General features: G+C 43.9%; 1 protein-coding gene across 1 annotated transcript in view; it reads left to right on the top strand.

The window, feature by feature from the left end:
• Positions 1–25,457, top strand: part of LOC104164482 (FERM domain-containing protein 4B-like) — a 42,994-nt gene that overhangs the window by 277 nt on the left and 17,260 nt on the right. The window contains 5 exon segments of the mRNA XM_009703821.1: positions 828–850; positions 14,793–14,876; positions 16,063–16,128; positions 17,199–17,256; positions 18,187–18,273. Of these exon segments, the coding sequence (XP_009702123.1) occupies positions 828–850; positions 14,793–14,876; positions 16,063–16,128; positions 17,199–17,256; positions 18,187–18,273 (318 nt within the window).

Here is a 25,457-nt window from a genome sequence, read left to right on the forward strand (position 1 = left end):
AGCTAAAAAAACTTGGGAGTTGTTTTTCTCACCGGCAAGTGAGAAATATTTATTTGAGGATTTTTGAATTGAAAGAATAAAAACTCATCAAGGGAAGTCATTTATTTGGGCAGGTTTGCATCCAGTTTATCACTTATTCTAAATTAAGTATGTTCTGGAGATGTGGGAAGAAAAGAGTGTAATACTGTAGCTAAATTTGCTATATTATGCCTGTGAATCTTGGTTTTGGAGCATGTGCTTTTCATACCTGGCTTATGTTGAAATATATTATGTCAGTTTTTCTTTTCTTTAATCAAGTTTTTTTGTACTCAAACTCTGGTTATTTACCACTTTCTACAATATAAAGTTCTACCTTTAAAACGCTGGGTTTCCCCCACCACCACTGTATTCTTAGTGACAAAGTGCCACAGCAAAGCTGCAGTGGCTTGGTCTGCCTGAACTGTTATTTTCATCTCAAGTGAGCACAATTCCTCTCAACTGCTGACCTGCCTGTAAAGCCGACCTTTAGCTAGATGTGGTCGGCCGGAGAGAGAATTGTATTTCACTTCTTGTGCAGCAAAAGTGACATTGGATTTGCAATGTGAAATTCATCCCCATTTTGGAAGCTGTTTTATTTACGGTGTAGGTGGGTAATCTACAGCTGGGAGTGTAAAGGGCCAGGTTCTGTTCTTGGATATAGGTGGGCAGCCTCCATGCTTTGCATTGAGTGTAACTGGGGTCAGGATCTGGCCACAGAGCTGTGGGACTGGGGAAGTGAACAATGCTGGGAAAATCGAGGACTTCTGAAGAGATCATGTTTTAATTCTGTCACTGTTTTTCAATTGTAGGAAGCTAAAGGGGACTATTCCAGGTAATAACATTTTTCCTTTCTAATACTAGCGTGCTTGATGAATGTGTTTTTCTGTGTTGGCATTGTATTGCAAACAATCAAAAATGGGGGTAAAGTCCAGCCGTGAGCAGTGGCTGAAGAAAGTGAAATGCGCTGCTGGGCTGGATAAAATCTGAGTCTGCAGGGTGAGTAATGTCTTTTGTGAGTAGGCTCTGAGTCAAAACCGTTTTTCAGGCCATCCCGCTTTTGCTCCCCTCCCCAAACGTGGGTGCCTAAGTGGGACGGGGAGAAAACTCCCCTTCTTTCCTACCAGAAACCCGGTGCTTTGCACTGCAGCTCGGGTCCATCTGGGCACCCCTGCCCATGGAGTGGCAGCACGTGCAGAGGGATGCGGAGCCCGGCAGCTGCCCGTGCCCGAGATCAATGAGCTGCTTTCTTCTGCAGCTGCCCCACAGGGCCTCTCCCTTCCCACACTTGACCTGACAGTTGTGTTGTAGCTGGTGTGCGACCCCGTTGCTGGGCTGTAGCTGTCTAAAGCTGTATCATCAGATTGGACATGCCCTTGGAGATCGCTTTTTACCATGCACTGGTTATGATAACTGGCCATGGAAAGGAGTTGAGGTCGCGCTCAGACCTGTTAGAGCCGAGGAAAAGAACTTCAATTAGAAACAACTCGCTAAGCAAATAGAAACTCAGAAAGTTGGCATTGGTCATGTTAATATTTTACTACTTGCTGAGTTTCCATACGGGAAGGGAGGTGTGTTTACGTGTTAGCTACAATGGCTTTCAAGAACTATGCTTTGAAAGTGCTCGGTAAAGAGCTACCTGCTCGAATGGATTGACCAAGTCACATCTGACTGCCAAAGTGACATACTCTGCTTTTCCTTCAGTGCGCAGTTGTCAAGTGTGTGCCAGTGCTGCTGCCCAAGACCCCTTTCCAAATGCCAGTCCCTTCTCCGCTGAAGGGCATGGTCTGTGAAGTCCATCACAACTTTCTTCTCCTTTTTGTTGGCGTGCTGTCATGCTTGCAGGGAGGAAAAGATGTCCTTGTGACTAAGGTCAACGGCGTGGGCTGGCTGTACAGACAATTTCTGTTCCTAGTCATGCTGTGGACCGGCTTTGTGGCCCACAGTGTATTGCTTGTAGACACAGTGTGCTGCGTTTTTCTGTAGAAAGACAGCTTATCTTGCCTGATCTCACAGGGACACCCTAAGATGCGCTAAGCTTAACTCACTTTAGGCACGGATAACCAGAGAAGTGCCATTGGCTTGACAAGAAGTAACTTGTTAAGCTGTAGCAACTGGTGACACGTGCTCTCAAGTCTCAAGAAAAGGTTAAAAGGTTAAGGTTAAAAACTACCTTTGTGGTGAAAACCTCCCTTGTGTGGTTTAAACTTAACGCTAACTCCTTATCATTTGCCATAAATAGGTTTGTAAGTATTGCTTCACATGCCTAAGAACTGTGTCTGTGGTTATTTTCCATGCCTCCGTGGACACGTTGCAAGGAGTGCCGTGGTCTAGTTGACATGGTAGTGTTAGGGCAAAGGTTGGACCTGATCCCAGAGGTCTCTTCCAACCAAATCAGTTCTGTGATTCTGTGAGTGAATTGCCCATGCTTACCTTCAAAAGTATTTAAAGAAAATTGGAGGGAAGAATACTCCGCTACAAGAGTGATTTCCAAGTACAGCTCTTCCCCTAACAGTTGCATGAAAATAGCTGCAGCAATTGTTTCCTGGGTTAAACAAAACATATGTTATGCCTCCATAGCAAATGAGCATGGCCAGCTGTCTCAGGCCCAGGGAGCACACCAGAAGTGAAGGAATTTCATTTTACATATCACAAGTGGTCGTTTGGACCACTGCTGATAAAACACTGGCTTAATTAGTGGCGTATCTTAAAGATACTGTGGGACTGATCTCCCCTGCCAAACTTGCCCGTGATACAAAGAATACGTCCTTGCAGTGGTGCTCTTTGTGCAGTGCGGTTGCCTCCTTTTGCGGTGTCTTGGGTTTGGCGTGTTCAATGTTCGCTGTCATTTGGCAATTCCACTTTGAATCACTTTCTGGAATGTAGCTCTTGCACCATTTATGTGTACGTGAGAACATACGGGTTAACTTTTTTATATAGGATTAGTGCTGAATGAACACGGGTAAATACAGGAATTGCCTGAAGTCCTAGAGATTAGCTTTTTGGAAGTGGAAAAAAATGGGCCAGTCCAGACAACACCGGTGATCTCTGCCTGGCTGATTTTTCACACATCCCATTGGGAGCTTTTCCGTGGGGACATGTCCTGCAGCGGGGTCACTGTGCGACATTCCCACTGACTTCAGCTGGGAATAGGCAGATCAGTACCAGGGTCCGAACGCTTCAAACTCCTGTGGCTTGGCAAGTAAACCCTTTCCCAATCCGCTGCTCAAATTCTCAGATAACGTCTTGATGGCAGGGCGCAGCAATCTCCCAAGAAACACCCTCCCCTACCCCGTGCTGAGTGGGTGAGCACATTCTTTTGAAATCTGTTTATTTTCAGTGAGCAAACCTGACGTGCGGGCACTTGGAGAAAGTAAAAATTTCTGATTTCTCCACCACAAAGGTCATTCTGGAGGGACTTTGCAGTCTGGTAGCACTGACAGCATGAAAATATCAGGGTCTTTGGAGTTTGGCCCTGGTAGGTGGTTTGCAGTAGGACCCCGGGGTCCTGAGCTGGGTTCTTAGGACAAGAGTATGCACCTTATCATTTGGAGAGAGGCTTAATGTAAGATAAACCACCCAAGTCCCACTTTGAGAGGACTCTGGCTTTTAAGACATCTTGATAAAACTTAAGTACAGGCTTCAAAATTGCACCCGCAGCGTGTCCATTGCATGTGTGCCTGTTTTGGACAGCTCTGGTTTCTCAAAGGCAGTCTAAAATGACTGCGGGCTGCAGGAGGAAAGATTAACAAAGGTGGCAGCGGACCACGGTCGGTGTAGCTTACTGCACGCCCAGTTCCTTTTCCTGTTTACCAAACTGGTGATCCCGGCCAAGATAATTACCCCATGTGTGATGAAGAGCATGTCGCAGGGATGCTCGCTGAGCCGTTCCTCTCCCCTTTATATGGGACAGTGTTGGGGCTGCCACGGGCAGAGCGATTCCTCCTGAGAGTCTCGCGGCTCTGATGTTCCCAGCAAGTCTGGGATGCTGCAAGTCCGTGGCTCTCTGCCTTCCTGTGCAACGACTGGGCACGTTTTGCTTGAGGGATGTAACGCTTTGCTCGTGTTTGCTTTTCACGACTCATCTGTGGCTTCCAGTTGACTACTACTCTGTTTAAACTGAATTCCCATCAGCTTTTCTAATAGGAACCCCAAGCAAAGTGTTAGTCATTAATAGTAGTTTTGAAACTCTGCATTAGTTAATTGCCCTCCTCCACTCTCATATTTACAAATGAAACAGAAAAAGCTGCAAGCCTGGTTTTACAAAATCTTGGGTTTTAAACTTTATGCAAGGGTTTTAGAGAATTTTACTCAAGTTGCAGCTTCTTATATGGCTTGATTTTTGGGGAAAAAAGTCCGTATTCTATTTATTTTCAGGAATTTTATTTGTATTTTAAAGAAACCTAATGTCTTGGCATGCAAGCAAAATAATAGATCAGTCTGGTAATTATTCATGGTGTAAATTTGCAAGATATAAAGCCTTGCCTCCTTGGGAAATAAATTATTTAGCTGTATTTAGTTTACAGACTAAGCAACTGCCCTCAAAAATGCTGTACAATAGTACATAGTATTATTTTTCTTTGTAGCTTGGTGAAGGAGACAGTTTATAACTGAGATGAAAACTGACAGTCTTAAATGCTGTCCTTCTAGCATTAGAAAAAGGTTTATTAAAATCAGATTAGCTACAGGGACTATATAAGGAAAGTAACTTTTAAAAAAGTTTATTTTCTCACTGGTGATCTTGGGTCATGTTTTCCCCAGTAACATTTCCAGGACTGAAACCCAGCCGTGCTCCCTGAAAGTTAATTAAATTGCTGGAGGAGGGCTTCTATTTTCTTTAAATAGCTGACGCATTCGATTTTGATTCTGGCCTGTGGGCTGCAAAGATAACTCCTGACTGGTATAACATAACACAGACAAAATAATGAATTCCTAATAGCTGACATGTGTGAGGCACCGGGGTTTATCATTATATGGGTGATAAATGCAGTTTGTAAAAGCAAAAGGTTTGTGTGAAAGATACTCCTGCAAACTGCAGCTATGAAGTAATTGGTTCAGAAACTCCTGAATTTAAAAGCTTTACTGTGGAAAAAATGAAGTGCTTGGTCTAAGTGCAGAAAACTGGTATTAATTGGCTCCTAATTAAGAATGAGTGCTCACTATATTAAGATTTTTGGGTAGCATTTGCTTGGGAAGATGACTCTTTTGCCAGACAAAGTGGAAAATCTCTTGACAGAAAAGAATGTGGAAACAGTTAATGTGGGCAGTGCAAGAAAATAGCTGCTTGAAAGAAGTTAATTGTCTGATGGCCAAGCACCTGTTCACTGTACTGCTTACCTCAGGATTAAGGTAGCTTCAGAAACAGGACGCACCTCGGATTTGTTGGAGGCAGCTCGTACAGCCTGTTTTTGGAAGTCTCACCAGGTTCGTATGACCAAAACGCCAGGTGTGGCCATGTCCAGGACTTGAGTCGGAGCAGAAAAACCTAAAAAAATCCCTGAAATGGGTACGGTGTGGGTGTCAGGTCCCCAGCACAAACCCTTTTGCTCCATGGACCTACTCCTCTTAGGCTGCCCCGTTGGCGATGGAGACCTGTTGGGAGCTGTTCACTGGAAGCTCTTTTCCAAGGCCATTGGGACTGGGGATGAGTTACAAGAGGACATCTGTGCTGGCCTCATGCGGAGGCCAAAGACCTGAGCACAGTCTGGATGCCTCTCTGCTCCCGAGGATTCCCTTCCACATGTATCAGTGGGTAGATACGAAAGAGGCAGTGGGTCGCCATAGGATTCACTCTCAGAGCATTCATCTGGTGCCTGTCATAGGCAGGACTGTGGTTTAGTTTTTGATTTTTTTTTTCTTTTCCATGCAAGTGCACTTTTTAAATGCCTGTGCACTGCTATTTACAGAGGCTTTCTCTACCGTGACCCACAGCTCCCCGTGGGCTGTGTCTGCATCGCTGGAAATCAGTGCTCAGCACTGGTGCTGCGGTTATGCCCCTTGTGCTCTACGGCTGCTTGTTTGCCGAGTGAGTCATTGTGTATTTTGCCTCTCAGCTGCGACTCTGCACACTTTTTCTTTGCATACCTTGCTAGGCACTTGCTCGTGAACCATTAACTCTGTCTCAGTCCAACCCAGCTGTGTGCTTTCCTGAGCTCGCTCTTTTGCAATAAAGAACTAATTTGAAACAAGGTGAGCAAAGGTTTACTACCTTAGAGCCTGTTTGCTGAGGGGGTTGATTATTTATTTCACTTTATTTGGGAACATCTAATGAACCAAGGCAGTAAATAAGCAAGTTTAGGGAAAGTCATGTTTGATATATATTTCATTCAATGATGATTCCCCTACTTAACAGGTATCAGGTACCCGCTTTCCCAAAGAGCTTTCTGCTTAATTGAATTTTTAACTCTCTTTCAAGAAAGCTGGTTGAAAACTGCAGTTATTTTTCTGTAGCAGTGTGCAAGTCTCACTTTTCTTGATGAGGCACTGCCGTTCATTTTGGGGTTATACACCCAGGTGTACCATGAGGAATGGGTAGCTGAGGGTAGGCAGGAGGCAGAGGGGAGCTGAGCAGGGAGCCGCTGAGCTCCATCTCCCTGAGCACTTAGGCAGCAGTTCTGAGATGAAAATGTTGCTCTTTCCTAGTGTTTTATTTTTCAATAAAAACTAGAAATTCACTGTGTAAACCAGGTGCAATTACAAAAAAAAACGTAGTTAAGATGCCAATTTTCTGCTAGACTTTCAACAGCAAGAGTTGTTTGGGTTTTTTTTTCTGCTGGTGCTACTTGTAGATTCATACAGTTCAGGGCAGACCAAAGCATACATAGTCTCTGCAATGATGTCATCGTAGTGGTTTTTTACAATTTCCTATTTTAAAGCTGTTCTGTAAAGGCTCTCAAGGAATTCGTATAGCATGCTTATTATGTAGTGGCTGAATTAGGTGGAAGCACTGGGTGAAATGAGGAAAAAGCATTAGATGAAGAGAAAAAAAAGTATGTTTTTAATAATTTAATAATCTGATCTCGTGGGATTTACTACTGGTATATGGCAGTGTAACTTTTAATATTTACACATAATTATGGCAGTTTGGTAAGGAGCACACACTTCTAAATTTCACGTGCATGATGTTCGTACAGTTTCCTGAGGGGCAGCAGAGGGGTGGTTGTGTTTTGTCCTCTTTAACTATCCCTCCGCAGCCTTTTCTTTTCTTTGTTTTTCTTTTCCTTTAAGGCACTTTCAACTCAGAGAGGCAGTGCTATAGTGGGTACAACCCAGCCTCCTAGGGAGGGCTTTTGTGTGTGCTCTGCATCCAAAGTAGATGAGAGACGAGGCAAGCATGGTGCCAGAAAATTCATCATCTCCCAAGTTGTCTCCCTTGCAGGGGACAAGTCAGAGATATGTTGCTGTCGTAGCTGTTAGGCTTGGAGTAGCATCGTGGCATCCACAGCATTAGGTAAAAGATGCTCTCCTCCTTGTCCCTAGAAGTTCCCTCAAGTGCAGGCTCAGCCTTAAAACACATTGCCTTTTCCTGTTGTAAAATTAAATTTCATGGCTTTTGCATTATAATGTATTCACCTTCCTTCTGTTGAATATTGGGAAAACTTTGTTGGGTCTATAGAGAGGGTCTCCAGTCTTGCACCGTCAGCTGTGAGCAGGAGTTTGGACTCTGGTCTGAGTCTGAACAACATCCTCACTTTAAAAAAGCAAAAATAAATCTCTCTTGCTTTTCCTTCCCATGGTGGTTGGATCTATCACGTGGGGTGTATTTTGTGCTTTGAGGAAATGGAATGACAGCTTTTCAGCCTCAGCTTTTTTGCCTTTGCAGATTTGTCGGGTCTTTATCATTATTTGGATACTTTATTTTTCTTGTGGTTCCATGTATCTCTGTATCAGCACACAGGGCTGTGATAACAAGCTTTAAACTTTGCTGCTGTACTCAGACATGCTAAAAACCCACAACTAATATGGCTAAGCTGACTTTTGTGTGAACAGGAAGAAAGCGTGAATGTTAAAAATAACAGCCTGTTGTTGCGAGGAAGGGTTTGGGATCCTTCAAGCGTTGTATCAACTGTGAGTAGTCATCTTTTGCTCTGCAGTAAATCCCCAGGTAAAGCAGAGCCGTTCTGCTTCCCGTCTGGTCTGACAGAGAAGCACTGCTAATGCGTGCTGTTGGTACGGTTGAGCAGCTCTGTAAATGTGGATATACTATACCAGGTCTAGGGGACTGTGAGCCATCACCAATGGCAGGTGTGGTGTTCAAGAACCAAAGGGTTTATCTTCAGAATAGTCGTATTTTATATCAAGAGCTGTAAAAGAAGATCTGAGAATTTAAGGCAGGTTCAGGATGCAGATCTTTTCTAGCCGTGGAGAACCGCTTCCTTGGCACCCCATTCCTTGTCTGCAAAGTAGAAATACGAATGGTGCCTCATCTGCCAAGGTGGCTCTGGGAGCAGCTCACGTTCTTATTTGTCTGGTCCGTATGTCCTCAGATGGGTGTATGTGTATAGCTGATACGAGAAATGTTGCTTTTTCCTTGGTGCTATTGGTCTGTCTTCCAAAAGCCAACAAGTAGGGTCACCAAACCCTGGTGAGATCAGTAGGCACTGCTGCCGCTCTTTCTGAGAGTCAAGGCAGGGCTTGGGAGACTGAGAAATTAGCCTAAAGGAGCAGGGCTGGAGCTGGAGGTCAGGCCCAGGGGAGGGGTTCCAGGGCTGTGGTCCAACCTGTGCTAAGTGTGGGGAAGGGTTGACTGGCCCCAGCCATGCTTTGTTTGGCGCAGGTCCCTCTAGAGCTGTGAAACTAAAGCTGTTGTTGCAGCACAGCGAGGGGATCCGCATTGTGGCCGCAACATAGATGTACAACAAGCCTGGTGCTGAAAAAGCCGTCTGCACTGCTTATCGCGTTCCTTTTCACGTACAGGGTTTGGAAGGCTCTTGGAAGTACTCCTTCAAATACCTTTCTGAGCAGGCGGTTCCTATCTGGTATTCAAGTGGCAGATGTTGCAGCCTTGCCCCAGGCAAAGCTCCCCGCTGGCTGCAGGGGCTGAGGTTTGGCTCTGGTTGTCCTCTGCCAACGGGAGCCCCTTGTTCATGGCTTTTCCGGGTCCCGATCTTCCTTCAATAGAAAAATAACTTTCTTGAGTGTGCCAGCAGACCATAAACTGAAAGCTTGAGAAATGATGGGAAACGTCTGGCATTTGTCACAAAAGAGGATTTGTCAGAGAGCACATTTCAAAATCCTGCTGCCAAGATCCTGCTGCTCTGACATATTCAAAAGCTGCTAAATCCATTGGCTTTCCTCTTTCCCAAAAAAAAATTTCCCTCCCTTTTTTCTCTTGCACTTTTAACCCTGTTCATTTTTTTTTTCCCCTCTGTTGCCCTGCTCCTTCCTCCTCACACCTGTTTCTTGTGGTACCTTGAAAGGCAGACCAACCTCCATGGGAGTGTGAGGTTGCCACGCTCTGCCCTTCCATTTATTTTAAAACAAAACAAAAGCCTACGGAAAAGGCACCTGTTGCTGAAGCAGTCCAGCTGCAGCGTGATGGTCCGTGTTGCCGGCTCTCATCTGTGAACGTACGGAATGGAGACCTTGGTGATGCTACCCTAAGTCTGGTCGCCCTAGGACCAGGCTGGGATGTGGGCAGCAACACGGGATGTTCTTGTACTGTTACAGCATTGCTTGTAATCGCATAGCAAAGGAATTCAGTGGTTATTCTGAAGAAATAGGACCATTACTAACATCATCTGAGTAACCTGACCAGCCCTCTGAAAACTTACTGTCAAGCTTTCAAGTATCTGATCTTAATTGTGTGTGGTTTCTATGTGTTTATTTTGCTAACTCTAAATACCTTGAACAGAATAAGAAGAAAAATCCTAATGCAAAGTCTTGAAGCATCTTCATGATGCAGGGTAATATTGTGTTGTCCTTTAGCTGTGAAGCTCCACGTTTCCTTGTATCTCACATGTGATTCTCAGAAGTGTCTGCTGATTTTTAGGTGTCCATGAAATAATTTTCAGGTGAACTTGAGAAGTTGGTCGATATTTTCAAAAAACGAGACCACTCTAAATTCTACCTGTGGTGTGCCCAAATTCATTTCAAGAATTAACCAAATATAAAATAGCGACATTGAGAAAGACCCAGGAGTGACTTACTCTACTGATCATATAGCAACACAAGAGTAAGTATTTATATGAGGTCAAGAGGCTTCGAGAATAGAAGAAAATCACTCTACAATGCACTTTCCCCAGTGATAAATTCCTACCTTGTAAAGTGTTATCAACACCATTCAGCAGAGGCCGACACACCTGCTGTCAATCGGTTAAAAGTTGTCTGAAGTCCTATACTTATCAAGTTGTTAATATTTACAAAGATGATGTGGGCTGATGAGCTTTTATGTTGTAGTCCAGTAGATTGCTTTTGCTGCTCTGGGTGTGTCTATTGCTCTTCACATTCTATGATAATCTCATTAACCACATCTTATCACATCTAAGCTCTTACTTGCCTTAGCAACAGGAATAAACTGTTTTTGACAGTGGGTGCAGGGAAAAGCCTGGGCAGCCATTGACAAATGATCCTAATTAGCACAGTTCTGTAAATCTTTGCCTAGCAGGGAGTGGTGTATCACTCGATTACAAGCTGTGAAGAGGCATTTTCTGGGAGCACAAATATGTAAGTCTTTCTTAATTTTCAGTAATGTACTTTCGGCAGAGCGTGCCACGATAGTCTGGCTTGGTTCCTTCCCAGATTTCTGGTGAGGTTTTAGCAAAATGCCTACAATTTTACTGTAACGTCAGCAGGTTGTAGGAAGCATACGGGATTGGTCCTGGTTTGCTGCTAGAAATAGTAGTTTGAATGTGGGAACTCCTATTCATAGTATAGTATGTGGTTAAGTATTACTAGTGGTTATTTTAGAGACAAGCTGCCCTTCCATCTCCATAGAGCTGGCGCTGATGAGCAGAGCATGCTGCTGGGAACAGCATCTTGCCCAACGTTTGTTCATGTTGGGACAAGAAATTAAATATGGACGGTATCAAGAATGCAAACTGAGGTTTGGTGTGAGGAGGGTCTGATGTAGATTTTCATTTACATTGCCCAGATGAAGTCAAGTTCTGTTCAATATCTGCTGGAGAGAAAAGTCCTATTTGGAGGGTGGAGTAGGAAGGAAAGAGTCTGTCCGCTGACTTTCTTTAATTCTTCTCCATAGTGGAAAAATACTTGAGATGAGAGTTTCCTATATTCTCCTGCTGGGGAATAAACAAATCGTTTGCCAAAAAAATGTTCAGTCCCATTGACTCTGGGCAGTTTAAGTTTATATATTGAAATTATGCCAAGAACCACCAGTCAAGAAGCCCCCTCCATAGCAGAGGTCAGATTAAATGCAGGTGGGCCTCTCCATCCCGACAGCAGAGTCGTCCTACCCTGCCGAGAACCAACCACGGACGCACCAGATAAACGCTGGTGTGTTTGGCTGGTAGATAGCATAGAGGGTTGGACATCTGGAGCCGGGGCTGTCTGCCCTGTGATTTCTGTACCGCCTTGTGATCCTTGTGAAACCAAACAGGAACAGGTAATAATTCAAACCGTCGCTCCTGCTATCTGGAGTTGTGACCTCTGGGGAATGGCTGAGTCTCGGAGGGCTTGGGAAAGTGATCCTGAAGGTCAAGGGGAGACGTGCTTGGCCTCCTCGGTGCAGATGAAGTGATAATGAACTCTGTGGAAGGAGGGGGAGGACCATTTGAGGCTTTTATTATCCCTGAAGCTGTGAATCATCCCCAATGCTAATCCTCGGGCATGCAGTCAGCAGATCTGGGCTGCTGCATGCCAGCCTGTGCTGTCTGAAGGCATCCAGCTTGCAAAGAGCTGTGTCCTGTTTCTCCCAGGTCTTCTACGTTTTTCTGGGATTGTTCCATGCTTTATCTTAGAATTATGCAGGAAAAAATAAAATCCTCATGTGGCTTCTCAGAGACTTTCAGGCCTTGTAAGTCTGTTTTGATGGACTCCATCTAGCTGCAGATGGACGGGACGGTGTGTCTGAACCTCAGGGTATGAGGTTGGGTTCTTTCAGGAGGGCAAGTCCCAAGGGCCAACTTTGCCTTGTAAAAGTGTATTCTCTGCTATTGCGAGAAGTTGGATGGGTTTGTAGGTTGGCAGAAGAACAGAGAAGGTCCAGCTCTGCTGTAAGTTGTCACAGGTCCATGGACTCTGCCTGCTAATGATTGAACGAGGGCCCATGGTTCTGGGGTGGTGCTGGAGGGACGTGCCCCGTGTCATGACACAGATGTGATTGCAACCCTTTGGTCACTACATGTCCCAGCTCAGAGCCCACAAACCTTGTCGGGGAGGTGGGTGTGCTGGCTCGCGCTTGGTTTAATTCAATGGTAGACATTTCCATATTGATGAGCTGCTAACTCATCACTCAAGCTTAACTAGCACCCTCATTTTGGCATTTGGTGAGGATAAAATAAGTTGCTACTCAACTAAGTCCAGAGGTGAGGGGCCCGAAAAGCAAACGGGAAGGCAAGTAACCCTGCTGGAGGCCTCGAATTGTGCAAATGGTGGCATTTCAGAGCGTGGTAGGACACAGCTGCCAGGATTTGTGGCATTTCTAGAGTCTCAGTGACTGGGAGGCTACTGGCCTTGTAGTCGTTGGCAAAGGAGAGCTTGAGACCTCTCCAACCGGCTGTAGTGGTGACAGCTGGGGAGTCACCTGTCCTCCCCCTGCCTCGCTGCCTCTGCCAGAGCTCAGCGCTTGCCTCCCGGCATCAGCCTCGTTAGAGCTTCAGCCCTCATTTGGGCGTTTTGTTGTTCGCTGGCAACAAGGTTTCTAAATAGAGGTTTTGAGATCAACCATTAAACCTCTGATTATGAATATCGTGGGTTGAGAATCTATATTTAGAGGAACAGCCCTTTTGTTTGGTAAAAATGAGCTATTTTGTTATTGCTTCCTTCCAAAATCTCTCCTCCTTCACCGTATTTCTCTGCCAACCCTGACTGCTACAGCAGCCATTGCAGTTATGAGTCAGGCTTAAAAATAGGAGGAAATTTTTATTTTAATAATCAATTATTCTGTGAGTCTGAAGTTGGAAGGGACCTCAGGAGGTCATCGGGCCGAACCTTCTGCTCCAAGAGGAGTCAGCTGTGAGATCAGGCTAGGTTGCTCAGGGCTTGAGTTTTTTGGTTTGAGGTGGTTTTTATTTTTTCGCTCTGGTTTCTGAGGCCTCAGGAGGGTGTGCTCTGTCTGCGTTTTCACATCCCTACAAAACCCTAGTAATCTGCCTTCTCGCTGCAAGCTGAGATGTCCTGCAGCCTTTTGATGCCATCAAAATGGGCTTTTAAGGGGTGAATAAAACCCCCTCAGCTTTTGTGAGCATTGGCTGTATTTGAGCATTGGGAGGAGAGATCCTGATTTTTCTACCCAGCTGTCCCTGTTTGTGGCACTTGGGTGCTGGCCAGCTTGCAAAGAAAAGTACATATTCCTGGCAGAAGAACGCAGGGCAAAGCTCAACAACAACAGCTCCTCGGTGCTAATTGACCCCCTTCTTGGCAACTTCATCAAAGAGGTTGAAGAATAAATAGGCTGTTGATTGAACTGTTTCCTCGTCCCCAGAGGTGGTCCCTCGCAGTCAGGGTTGAGGCACATTGTCAGGGCTGGAGAAGAACCTTACAGAGCGATTAGACCGTGCTCGCTGAGGAACAAAAAGCTTTAATTTATTGTGCCTTCCATGTGACATCTGCGGTGTGAGACGGGAACGTGGTGTAGGGGTTTGCTCCTTCCTCCGACTGCAGGGGTTGATCTCTGGTGCCCATGGAACAGATTGCTCTGCTCTGGTCCACTTTACTGATACATGGGGTGCTGATTTTGAGGGAAAAGGGGGAACGTAGCTCAGATGAAATCTTACAATAGTGGAATCTGATGAAAGCAGAGGTGGGGAGCAGGAAAACACCTTCAAGGAAAACCTGGATGCAGAAGTCCAGGCGGATGCTGATGGATGTGACTGATGCATTCTTTACATAGAAAAGTCATGTTTGTGCTTGCTGGTGCTGCTGCGAAGGCACGCACAAATCCTGCAGAAATGAGGCGTGCAAGTTTCAGCTGATTAATTAATGGAGCATGTAAGGAGAAAATATTAACCATTTTACTGATGCCTGTAAATAGATTTTTAAATATTCTGCTGGAGTTTTTTGTGACAAATTGCATTCACATACTTCAACCCCCTTTATTTCATTCCAAGCTGGGCCTGGACTCCAAAATATTTGAACTTTCTGTAGAATGAGTAATCAAGGAAAACTATTTTCAGTGAAAATATTTTCAAGTATATGAACTGAAACCTTTTGTTTTGAATCAGATCAGTGTTAAACTCTGAGATTTGACAAATACCATGCTGCTTCCTGACATTTATTGTCTAGAGGTAGGATTTTAAGCTGAAGATAGAGCAAAAATTAGCACTACAAGCCTTGCTTTTGGGCAGAGGCTTTCTTTCTGCAGCTGTTTCAGGGCTCATTCTGCACTCAGCAAATAGAATGTGTGTGTGCAAAATAAATATTGATACGCTGCTCCCGCCGCAGTGGCCTGAGCATCACGTGTGTGTATAATGAGTTACAACATGAGTCTGCATGACACCATATACATCACTGTCATGTGAGAGGGCCTATAGAGTTACGTTGCTATGACAGCCCCATGTGGGGCAATGCTCCATGTTTTTGGGTAGCAAATACAGCCCTTTCCTTCTGCTGAAACGAATGATTCGCTAGCAGTAACTCTGTGACATTTTTGGTTTTAGTGAAGAAAACACTAGAAAAGACTTGAAGACACTGCCTGTCTTTCCTACCAAGACACTGCAGGAGCATCCGTCACTCGCTTACTGGTGAGCTATTTACTTTAAAATGTAAATCATTACTATGAATGGTAACAACAAGATCACTTTTAAACAATTTTGCAAAGTCTTTTAAAAGTTTTCAGCCTGTATGATATAGGACTTGGAGTTAATTGCTTGTGTTAAAGCATTTCCAGTTTTTAGAATGTCATAAATTACACGAAATCCAAAGCAAATCCCTCATTGAAAGTTCATTCAAATTAAATCGTTGGATCAGAAACTGCTGGATCAGAATATGTGGGGAACCACACATCAGAAAGAGCTGAAAACTGAACTCCAGCCAAGCCTGGGTTTGCAAAGAGCACCTTGCTATTCAGCTGTCGCACAGTAGAGCCTCTGTGGTGGGTTGAGCTTGGCTAGCTGCTAGATGCCCACCCAGCTGCTCCCGTCAACAGCACGGGGTGGGAAAATAAGCTGGAAAACCTGGAAACAGAAAGACAGGTCCAATTTTGTCGCTTGAATCTACTGTAAAGGAACACATGATATTGTTTCCTTGGAATTGATGCCCTTTGTGCAAGTTTGACTCCCTAATTTGTTTCATTTTTTTTAGACTTGATGTGTAGCTGATGGATTTTCAAGTGTACCAGTGCTTGCTTATTATTTGTTTTTTTTCATAATGAATACTGCTGGGTGGTTTTTTACTTTCAAGTGTCGTATGCATATTTTATTTCACATTCCGCCAAAACAAAATGCTGAAGTATATAACAGGAAAAATGCAAAAGGTCATTACTGACAAATCTATATTTTTTTCACGTATGAAATGTCAGGGGAAAAAATACACTGGAATGAAAACATTTCTGGTTTAACTTCTTCTATCTTAATATGTGGCACATTAACCATCCTTTGAAGTTTTGGTCCTTTAGAACGTGAAAATGAATTTATGCAATTAGTACCATTATTCTGTGGCAGCATCTGCAGCAGAACAGGCTGATCTGCAACGATTCGTTAATTAGTCTGGAACGCGACGTGCGATGGTGGGGATCAGCCAGGCAGCTCTCCACGCTGCTTAATGAAGGGTGGGAAAGTAATGAGTAAGAAACAGAATGTAAACCAGAGCGAGAAATGTACAGAGGGACACTTCTCTGCATGCTGAGCGGGAGTCTGAATTTCAACAGATGCTGTCACACTTGAAAAAAGTCACTGAGCCTCTAAATTGGGTTTTGTGCTTGGTTTGCAGTGAGGACAGAGTAATTGAGCACTATACACAAATTAAAGGTCTGACCAGAGGACAAGCCATTGTTCAGTGAGTATGACACTTGTTAATTTGTGAAGATGATATTTTTGCTTTTCTTTTTTTGTTGAAAAGTGGCAGTGCAGAGTGTTTTGGTCATTATTGCTTGCAAACTTTACCATTTATATCTGTCAGATTCTTTTTTATTGAGTTATATTTCAAAGTTAAATTAATTGAAGTTTCAGGTTTCACAGGCTTACGGTTAAACTTGTCTGTCCTCATTCAGATACCTCAAATATAAAAGACATTATTTGGATCTTACTTTATTGGAAGACTCTTCTCCATACCCTGCTTGGTATCAATTAGCTTTCACTCTAAACTCTTAAGGGCGAGTATTACCTTAGGTCCTGTAAAAAAAAAAAAAAAGCATGTTTGTTGAGGTGTTCAGAATTTACTTTTCAAAAGAACAAGACCTTCCAAGATGCATACAGAGGCTGTGGAATTTTATTTTTAATTTACTGTTAATATTACTGTACTTCCTACAGGCAAATGCAGTGGGATATGTTATGAACCGAGAAGTTTGAGATGATTGCCATGGTTGCACGGCGTAGACAACTTGTAGTTTTTCTCAAGTACCTCAATGCCTGTAACTCTGTCTCAATAATTCAGGGGCTTCTTTCAATAGGAAGAAGGGAAAAAAATCCATCTGTTCAGTGGTTGTCTGAATTGCCTCATGAACCAGTCGTACAACTGTATAAACACTTTCATTTGGAGCATGTCCATTGTAACCAGAACACCGTAATGGAATAATTATAGCCAGGTCTTTACCGCCAACAGTTCCCAAAAGGCTCACACGTTCAGTTCAGAATTTTTACTTTCAGTTCTCTGACCTTCTGATAAGAGACTGAATGTTTTGTTGTATGAGAGATTTTCCATTTGCTTTAGCTGGGCCGAAATAGCACATCTTTGCCTGAGCCAGGATACTGAGTTTTTTCTGAAAACATGGACCTTCAATTATTAAGACCTTCAAAATATGCAAATGATAAATGGCACGTCCTGAATGTATGTGTGAATAAAAGTATGTTAATAGATATTATTCCCTCCAGAGAAAATCATCTGATATGCTATAAATCTGTCTACAGGTACATGAAAGTGGTAGAAGCTTTGCCAACATACGGAGTTCATTACTATGGAGTAAAGGTTAGTAAATGCCCATAGATAATGTGATTGCTTAGCTTATTACGTGTGATTACATTCCTATAGGAGTAGTCTGATGATTCAGTACCCTTCTATCAGTATTAAACCCTGCATTTTTCAACCTCTATTATTTTTGCCCCTGTCAATATTCTTTAAAAATTGTTTCCAGAGAGCAGCAAGGCATTATGTGCTACAGAAGACAGAAAGAAATCTTTGTAAAACCATCTGTAATCCTATCAGGAGCTAAATTCATATCATCTTAATTAAACTGAGTATCACTTCTAGATCCAAAGCAGTTAATAGTTTCCCCAGAGGCATTCCTAATCAAGATTAGAAAAAAATAATACGGTGTAGAAAAGACTACTTCTAAGTGGCAGGTGATTAGTGGGTGCATACTTAGAGTAGGGAAACGCTGAGAAATAATTTTGGAGAGTAATGGAAATGCATCATTTATTCCTGTTTGTAGAGCAGAGCCTGGGCCAAAGAAGAGCTCAGCAGACACGATGTCTCCTTACTTTGAGTCAAGGCCATGACTGCGGTACCTGAGAACCTGATGTTTTGTACTGTTCTCTACTCCTGTCCATGCTTGGATTTAGTGGATGCAGTCATTGGCCACAGGTTTTTTTGTCCCGTATCCTTTGCCCCTCACAGCTACTCCTGCAATGCTTGACACCCCGTTGTTTCAGCAGCACTGTTGCTTTTTTGTCCACTTTGCACAACCACCGCCTAGTTTCTTGCCACTTTCTGAGAAGGCAGGCGGAGAAAGTTTCAACAGTCACTCCAGCAATCCACTTCACATCAATTTGTTTGCAAAAAAAAATAAAATCTATGTTCTGTACCTACTCATACTTGTCACAGAATGAAATGGACTGTAATCTTGGAATTGTGTAATTATTAAGTAGCTCTTGGTTCATGTAAAATTCTGTTTTTCAGGATAAACAAGGAATCCCATGGTGGCTTGGAATAAGTTACAAAGGAATAGGCCAATACGACTTACAAGACAAAGTTAAGCCCAGAAAAGTAAGTTTTTTATCATCTGATTTTTTGTGGGGGAGGGGAGGTGGGATGGTGTTGCATGTCAGAATATACTTTTTTTTTAAACTATTGCTTATTAGCCTAGTGAGCCAAAGACTAAGGGTTGGAGGCAGAAGGAGAATTCTGCTGTCACTGAGGCAGTAAAACTCTGTCTCACATAGATAGTGGAAACTCCTGTTGGGAGCTCTGGCTCAAATGTTGTCTTGAGTTTGGTGGTCTCAGGACAGTCTGGATGGGAATTTTGGCAGCCTCCAGGGATAACTACAGAAATATGAAGCGGATGGGTTTCTGCAAGTCCCAGACTAAAGGCCTTGTACTCAAGCAGTGTTTTCACTTGGCTTATGTAGGTGGTTTTTGTGTGTGAAGTGATAAAAGGCTCCACTGATATCCATGAAGTACAAGGGGAACTGACTGAAACCGCAGGCGTGTTTAGGCAACTGTCTCTTTCCATGATGTGATGAACTCTAAGGGGGGATCAAGAGTAAATGCCAAATACTGGAGGATGTTCTTCTCTTTTTCCACCCCCTTGCTCCCCAGCATGTCTCCTGCAGAGTGAACTCTGCCAACAACCTCCCTTGTTGTTTAAACAGGGCAGAGGGTCCCGTGTTGCACTGCTGGCCCCCTCAAAGCCCCCATCCGCGAGCCCTAACAGGCTTTTCCGCCAGTGGCCTGGGAAACCCATCATGCAACCCAGGCACACGATGTGTTGGGAGCTCGCCCGATCCTGTAGCTGCATGCATCTCCCTGCGACAGGACTGAGCCCTGAAAGTCTTTGAAGAACTATTTAACTCGCTTGGCGGGGGGGAAGAGCCAGGATTGCATGTGCAGGAGCCTCACTGTTGGGCTGGGTGTGTGTGGTTTCTTTCTGGTCATCTCTTCATTGGAGCCATCTAAGCTATGAGGAGATGGAGACCTGGAGTTTTACTGTTCTCCTTCCCCAGGAATGATCTGGGCAGGAGTTCACATGAAGTGTGTTCTTCCTGCCAGGGAATTTTACATTTGCAAAATGATACTGTTTAGTGTATTTGTGCCAAAAAACACAGCTTAACAAAACTTCCTTGTTAAGAGTGATTCCCCGTCAAGCTCCCAGCTTGATCTTCTCTTTTTCCAGAGCAGGCTGTGACTTGGTTTCTTTTGGTATATTTTTATACCTGTGTGTCCAAGGTTGAACTTGAATGTCCTTCCTTTGCTTTCTTTACTAAAGCCCATGGTTTCATTCCAGGTCTCTCTTATAGTGCCTATTCTAAATGACAATGACACAAGAGGAACCCTAGAAAATCAAGTCAATGTTAATGCAGCCATTGATGGTCCAAAGAGAGCATCAAGGAGCTCCTCTTGCTCTTGAGCACTTCTGTTATTAGGCAACATCTACAAGAGTTTCTGGTCAGGTCAGACACGGGTCATTCTCTAGCCAAGATGTCCAGCTGTGACCAGCAATGATCTCCAAGAAAATGCAGCCTGCCTGGCTAGAAGCATTGCTTTGCTAAGCAGTTTCTGTAGTTGTGGGATTTCAGTTTAGAACACCAACCAGGCAGATTAAGAAAATTTTTTAAGGTCAGCAGGACTCAGATACCAAGTCACACCCTGCTGCAGTTAGTTACGAGGCATTGCCTTTGAATGCAGCAGTAGTTGTGTTTAAGAAAAATAAAATAAAAAACAAAGGTCGCTTCTGCAGTGGAAGTGGTACAATGGAAATAATAATAGTTGTCTACTTTACTGTAATTATAATTATACAACAGAAGATAGAGATTAAAAGGGAAGGTGGGAGAGAGGAGCCTAGATGCAGAAGGAAGGTTTAATGCCAATAAGCTGACTGACAAAGTGGGGATGGATATGACTGTAGTATCCTTATGGATTTGTGTCTGCTATCAATAGGAAGGGACAAAAATGACTTAAGCCGCAGCTTGTCCTGACTCATGACTACTTTTAACATGTGGCTAAATATGCGAACAGTTTCTTTATACAAAAAGTGTTTCAGGGTTTGGAATATAAAGTGCACTTCTGATATGATCCATGGAAGTAATTGGAATCAGATCGCTTTCAGGGGGAAAAGCAGATGCTGGGTCTAGAAAGGCAGCCATGTCCAGACTTGGTTTGGGAGTTAAAATGTTGAGATACTGCTGTTTATTTCAGTGTAGCTATAGCCTTGCCGCCTCTGATGCGGCAGGCAGAAGTTCCCTTTTAACTAGTATTGTTGTTTGTTCATAGTTATGAATGTATCAGAACATATTTCAGAGAGAGAATCTATTTCAGCCTGAATCTCTGAGGAGTCGGCAAGCACAGTCCTTTCTGAAGCAGCAGGCAAGAGGGGAGTAGGCATGTAAACTATGCTTGTCTTTTGGAGCAGAGGTGCTAGTTGTGCTGGATTTAGCAGAATTTTCTTGCTTTGCTTTTCGAGATGGAGCCAAACTCACAACTGCCGTGTGCTGGTGTTATCCTCATGTCTATGCTGTGGATCAAAAGTGCTGTTGTGTTTATCCCTAGCCATGTTGGAAAGAGCATCCTTATTGTGCTCCACTTCTCCAGTTAGTGATGTTTAAGTATACTTGCAGCTGATTAACTCAATAAAAGGGGGAGGCTGAGTGCAAGTCTGAAGACCAAGCTGACCTTTCCTAATTTTAAGGATACAAGTGTTCTCTGGGCATGCAAACCTCTCAGATACCAGCTTCAGTGGGAAAGCTGCTGAACTTCAGGTGGGAGGCGTTGAACAGGAATTGGGGCCTGTACTCCAGCTGAATTCACACCAGGGGTTTTTATTCTGCTCCCTGTGTCTTTTCTGCAGTGCTAATGGCGGCTGTCAGACATAGCTGCATTGCTTAATGTGTTCATCATAGGGATCTGGTAAGAGCCAAGTCCATATTCAGAATAAAAATTTTAAAATAGTAATAATAGTAAAAATATATAAAATTAACTGCACCCATTAATGCAGTGTCAATTAAATCCCAACAAATATAACCATCCTCCTGAAAAAGTGAAATCTTTTGGCTTTATCCAAGTAGGTCTTTAGGCAAAGAGACCTAAATATAAGCCTTGGAGCACAGTGGTTATCCCAAGATTTTGTTGTTGGATCAACACTGTTGTGTGAAGTCCAAGGCTGAGAACTCTTCACAGGAAACAACTTGCATGACAGATGTGGATGAAGCAATCTCCAGATCCGTATCACCCAGCCTTGCCAACCCTTGTGCATGTACCGTCAATCATCCGTGAGGGGAACGTGTGTTGTTGGAGAGGACGGTGTGTAACTCGGGGCTGGACCAGGAGAACCTGCCGTGTCTGTCTGTGTAAAGCTGGCTGGGGAGGTTTGAGTCCAGCTATTAATATTTTGCTGGTTGACCTGAGATGGTTTGGAGAAAGGAGTTTTGTTGCTGCAAGTCACTCCTGAAAGCTTGTATTGCTTTGGAAGCGGTTTCTAGCAAAGGGAGCCCGTGTTTTCCCCTTGGCCAGGACTGTGAACTGACGGGCACTGAGGGAAGCACTGTGCTCTGGCTCTGTCATAGTCTAAAAATAGAGAATTAGTTTTTTGTCGTTTATGAAAATTGTCTTTTTCTTTGTAGATAAAAGCAGTGGCTCCACGCTGGCTGGAGGTTACACTGAGCTCAGTTGATTATAATCCTGAAGTCTCACAGGGCATAAAAAAGACTGGGTTTGGCAACCCTTGTTCAGATTTCAGCTCAGACCTGGGATTAACTCTGCAGTCCTGCTGCTTTGCAAACATATTCTCCCTTCAGCTGCAGTTAATACCGAGAAATGCATCCTGCTTGCTATGAGGTGGCATGCCAAGATCCTGTCCCCAATCTCCTCTGAATCAATTAGGGAAAGCATAAAATAGGTCCCAGGATTTTGTTTGCCATTTCAAAACAGAATAGATCTCCCTTTTATCTCTACCCCTATTCTTCTCACTGGTGAGATAAACAATGCATCGTCTTGTTCATGGAGTGTGTGTATTAGGGTATGAGTTGAGTTTATTCTGCGTTCAGCCAATATGTGGTGGTCCTCTGAGGGATGGGAATTTGAGAAGGCAGCTTGCTGGCTTTTTGACTTCTCCCACTTCATTGTGTTTCTGTGGGCGACTCCCCGGTGATAAATGAACTATAATATCCAAAGAGAAGAACTAATCTTGCTATGGTATTGTTTCAAACCTACAAGAATTTCAATTCTACTGCTGGTTGTCTTGAATACATTATGTTCTCAGAAGTGTTTTTGTTAGAGTATACTAGTTTTGAAATGGGTAATATTTGTGATATTTTTCTTTTAATTCAAGATATACCAAGAGCTGATGCTGAAAGTTTTCCCTTGCAGAACATTTACTTAATGTAAATTTGCTGTCCTGAATGGTTCAGAACACAACAGCATTTATACAGGCTTCTCAGCAGGCAGATCTAATTAGGCAGAAATTTCTTTTATGGTGTTTATTTCTTACCAAGTCAAAGCCATTGATTTAGACATAAGATACTGAGCTCGCATAATTATTTAAAACAAACACAGAGCTGTTATGAGACTGCTCTGAAATTCAGTTCCTTCCAGATGTGTGGAAAGTTGCACGAGCATCACCTGCCCCAAAACACATGCATCTTGGGACAGTTTGGTGCAGAGACATCCCTCATTCTTACTAATGCCAATGCTATTGAGAACTGGGCAAGGATGGATCAAAATGTATTAGAAAAAAATGTGACTGAAGAGGTTTTTAGAGAACTGGCTTAATATGTAAGAGATGAAGGATGCCTGGAGGTGAGCTCTGCCCATTTATGCTGGCACAGGTTGGAGCTATCTGCCTCCTCTCAGAAGTTGCTGCAGGTGGGGCAGTTTGGCTCTCCTGCCCTCTCCTCCAATGCCTCCCTCCATGGCCAGGCATAGCAATTTAAAATAAAAAGATTTTTAGTTGAAGGTAGTATGCCAGACAGCAAACTGCAGCGGAGGGGCTGAAACATGGCCTTTCTTCCAGCGTTGCCAGCAGGGTGGTAATTTCCTTCATCGGGGTGGGGTGCATTCCTGTGGGCAGAAATCTTTTATGTTTCCTTGCTCTGAATTGCCAGATTTGTCTGGAGATTGCTGTTCCCAGCAGGTTCCTAGGATGCTGGTTGCCGAACCACCCTACAGGCACCGCACATACCACGAGTTGGTTTGAAGTGCTTCTCGAGTGAAAGGCTGCTGCAAACGCTGCAGCATGGTTTGCATTTCCACACTGACCTTACCCAGCGATCCCTTGGGTGGAAATTCAGAGATCTGAGTAATTTAACTGTTGGTCAGAATTTGCCGTTGACCTTGGAAACATCACGAGTGCAACCCTGGCACGTGCTGTGCCCGGGGCTGGTGCAGCAGTGCTTGGCCACACAACCCTTGCATCCAGATTTTTCACCCCTTGTGCGGGGGGTGGGGATTAAATCTTTTTTAAACAAAATGCATTGGGCTGATAGGAATATTAAGCAAAGGGCCCTTGAGCAGCTTTCTTGCATGTCTTTCAAGGCGAGGGCTCTGCCAGCTCCTGCCTGTGATCCTGATGGGGCCGTTTTTCCAAGCCAGTGAGCTCCAGCTGTCAGGCCCAGACAAACTTGCATTTTATTCAAAACTGGATGCAGGCTCAGCCAGGTAAAAAAAAAACCAACCTTCTTTTATTAAGGTGTCTCACTACTTAAGCAGTCTGTGTCTGCTTTGTGTCTCCTTAGACTACTATTACAGCTCTTTTTCTATGGGAAAGAGGGTTAGAAGGGCAATACCTTTTTGTTCAGTGTTCTGTAGTATCTCAAAGAGGATCACAGTAGAAATGCAGAAAGCTTAAACTCATGGGCTGGCAAAAGCAGCAACTGGGTGGTAGGAGCCTGGCTGGTGCACAGAGGTGTGATCAGAAAGCATTGCACCTCTGTCTTCTCCAAAAGGAGCCAGAAAACAAACCTTGAGCAGGCCAAATTCTGCCTGTAGAGTCGGACAGCCAGCCCCTGCTATGCTCAGTGGGAGTTTTCAGGAGCCTTTAAAGATCTGGCAATCTAAATGGGTGGGAGGGCTATTAAGAAAAGGTTCATTAGCTCAGGTGGACCTAATCATCTGGTTAAAGGGAACATACATTGCAAAATTTACACAAAAACATTTTAATTATTCCTAATTGTTCTTCCAGCCCTCAAAAACCAATTTTGTTTTTTTTTTTTTACAACTCTTTTGTCTTTTAATATGCATGTAGTTTAGGTAAGATTGAAATTAGCAATGATTTAGAAACATGTCTGTACAGAGTTAGGGAGTATTTGAAGGGAGCAGGAAAACTCTAGTGCAGTGGCGGTTTCCTGAGTATTGCCTTTCGGTGAAAATTTAGAAAAAGGAGTTTATAGAATTTCATTTGGTTTACTCTGCTGTATCCTTTCTCACTGTTTTTGCCCTTGTTTGTATTGAGGCCTTTTTTTTCCTCTTGTCTTTATGAATCCAGACATGTTAGGCAGAAACTCGTTAATACATTCATTCATTATTGTTTTTAAGTGCACCTATATAAGCATTATTAGTCCACAACTTATTCTGAAGCTATTCGTGTAATCATTAGGTGTTTTTTTTTTTTAAGGACGTGACTGCAGGAGGGTTTGTCAGAGGAGTTGATTGCTAAGGAGCTTGTGTTGTTCTTAAGTGAGATGGCTTAAGGACAGGGCACTTTTCAATCCATAGGAGCACAAAATGTGTCCTGTGTGCAGAATTACAAACACCGCTTCCCCATCTCTCCTGCCACGGAGCAGCAGAGGGGGAAGCTGGAGTTATCCCAGTCGTGTGTGTCTTTGGGCAAGGAGGCAAATCTCTTTGTGTTGAATGTACCCGGCTGCAAATGCTTCGGGCGCCTGTCAGCTCGTTTTTGGGCTGGGCTGGATCTCACAGGGTGGGGAGGAAATGGGGCAAACCTCTACCCACATCCTGAGGCAATTCCATGCAGGTTTTCTCACAAATGCAAAGGATATTTCCCCCCCCACACCCCTTCTCACACCAGAGATGATCAGGGATGCATCTCACCTGGGGCTGCTGTTGGATTTGTACAGGCAGCTCCTCATGGAAGGGTCTACCCAGACCCTTGGAGTGCCGGTGTGTTCCTCTGCCAGGGCGGGAGGCTGCTCAAGATGGTGGGGCAGCTGCATGTTGTCCCCCTGCCGAATGCGACCCTCCTCACCCCTGCTGCCCCTGGGACAGGGGAACCCTTCTCCCGC

The sequence above is a fragment of the Cariama cristata genome, unplaced genomic scaffold, assembly GCF_000690535.1.
Source record: "Cariama cristata isolate BGI_N322 unplaced genomic scaffold, ASM69053v1 scaffold5937, whole genome shotgun sequence".
Classification (NCBI taxonomy): Eukaryota; Metazoa; Chordata; class Aves; order Cariamiformes; family Cariamidae; genus Cariama; species Cariama cristata.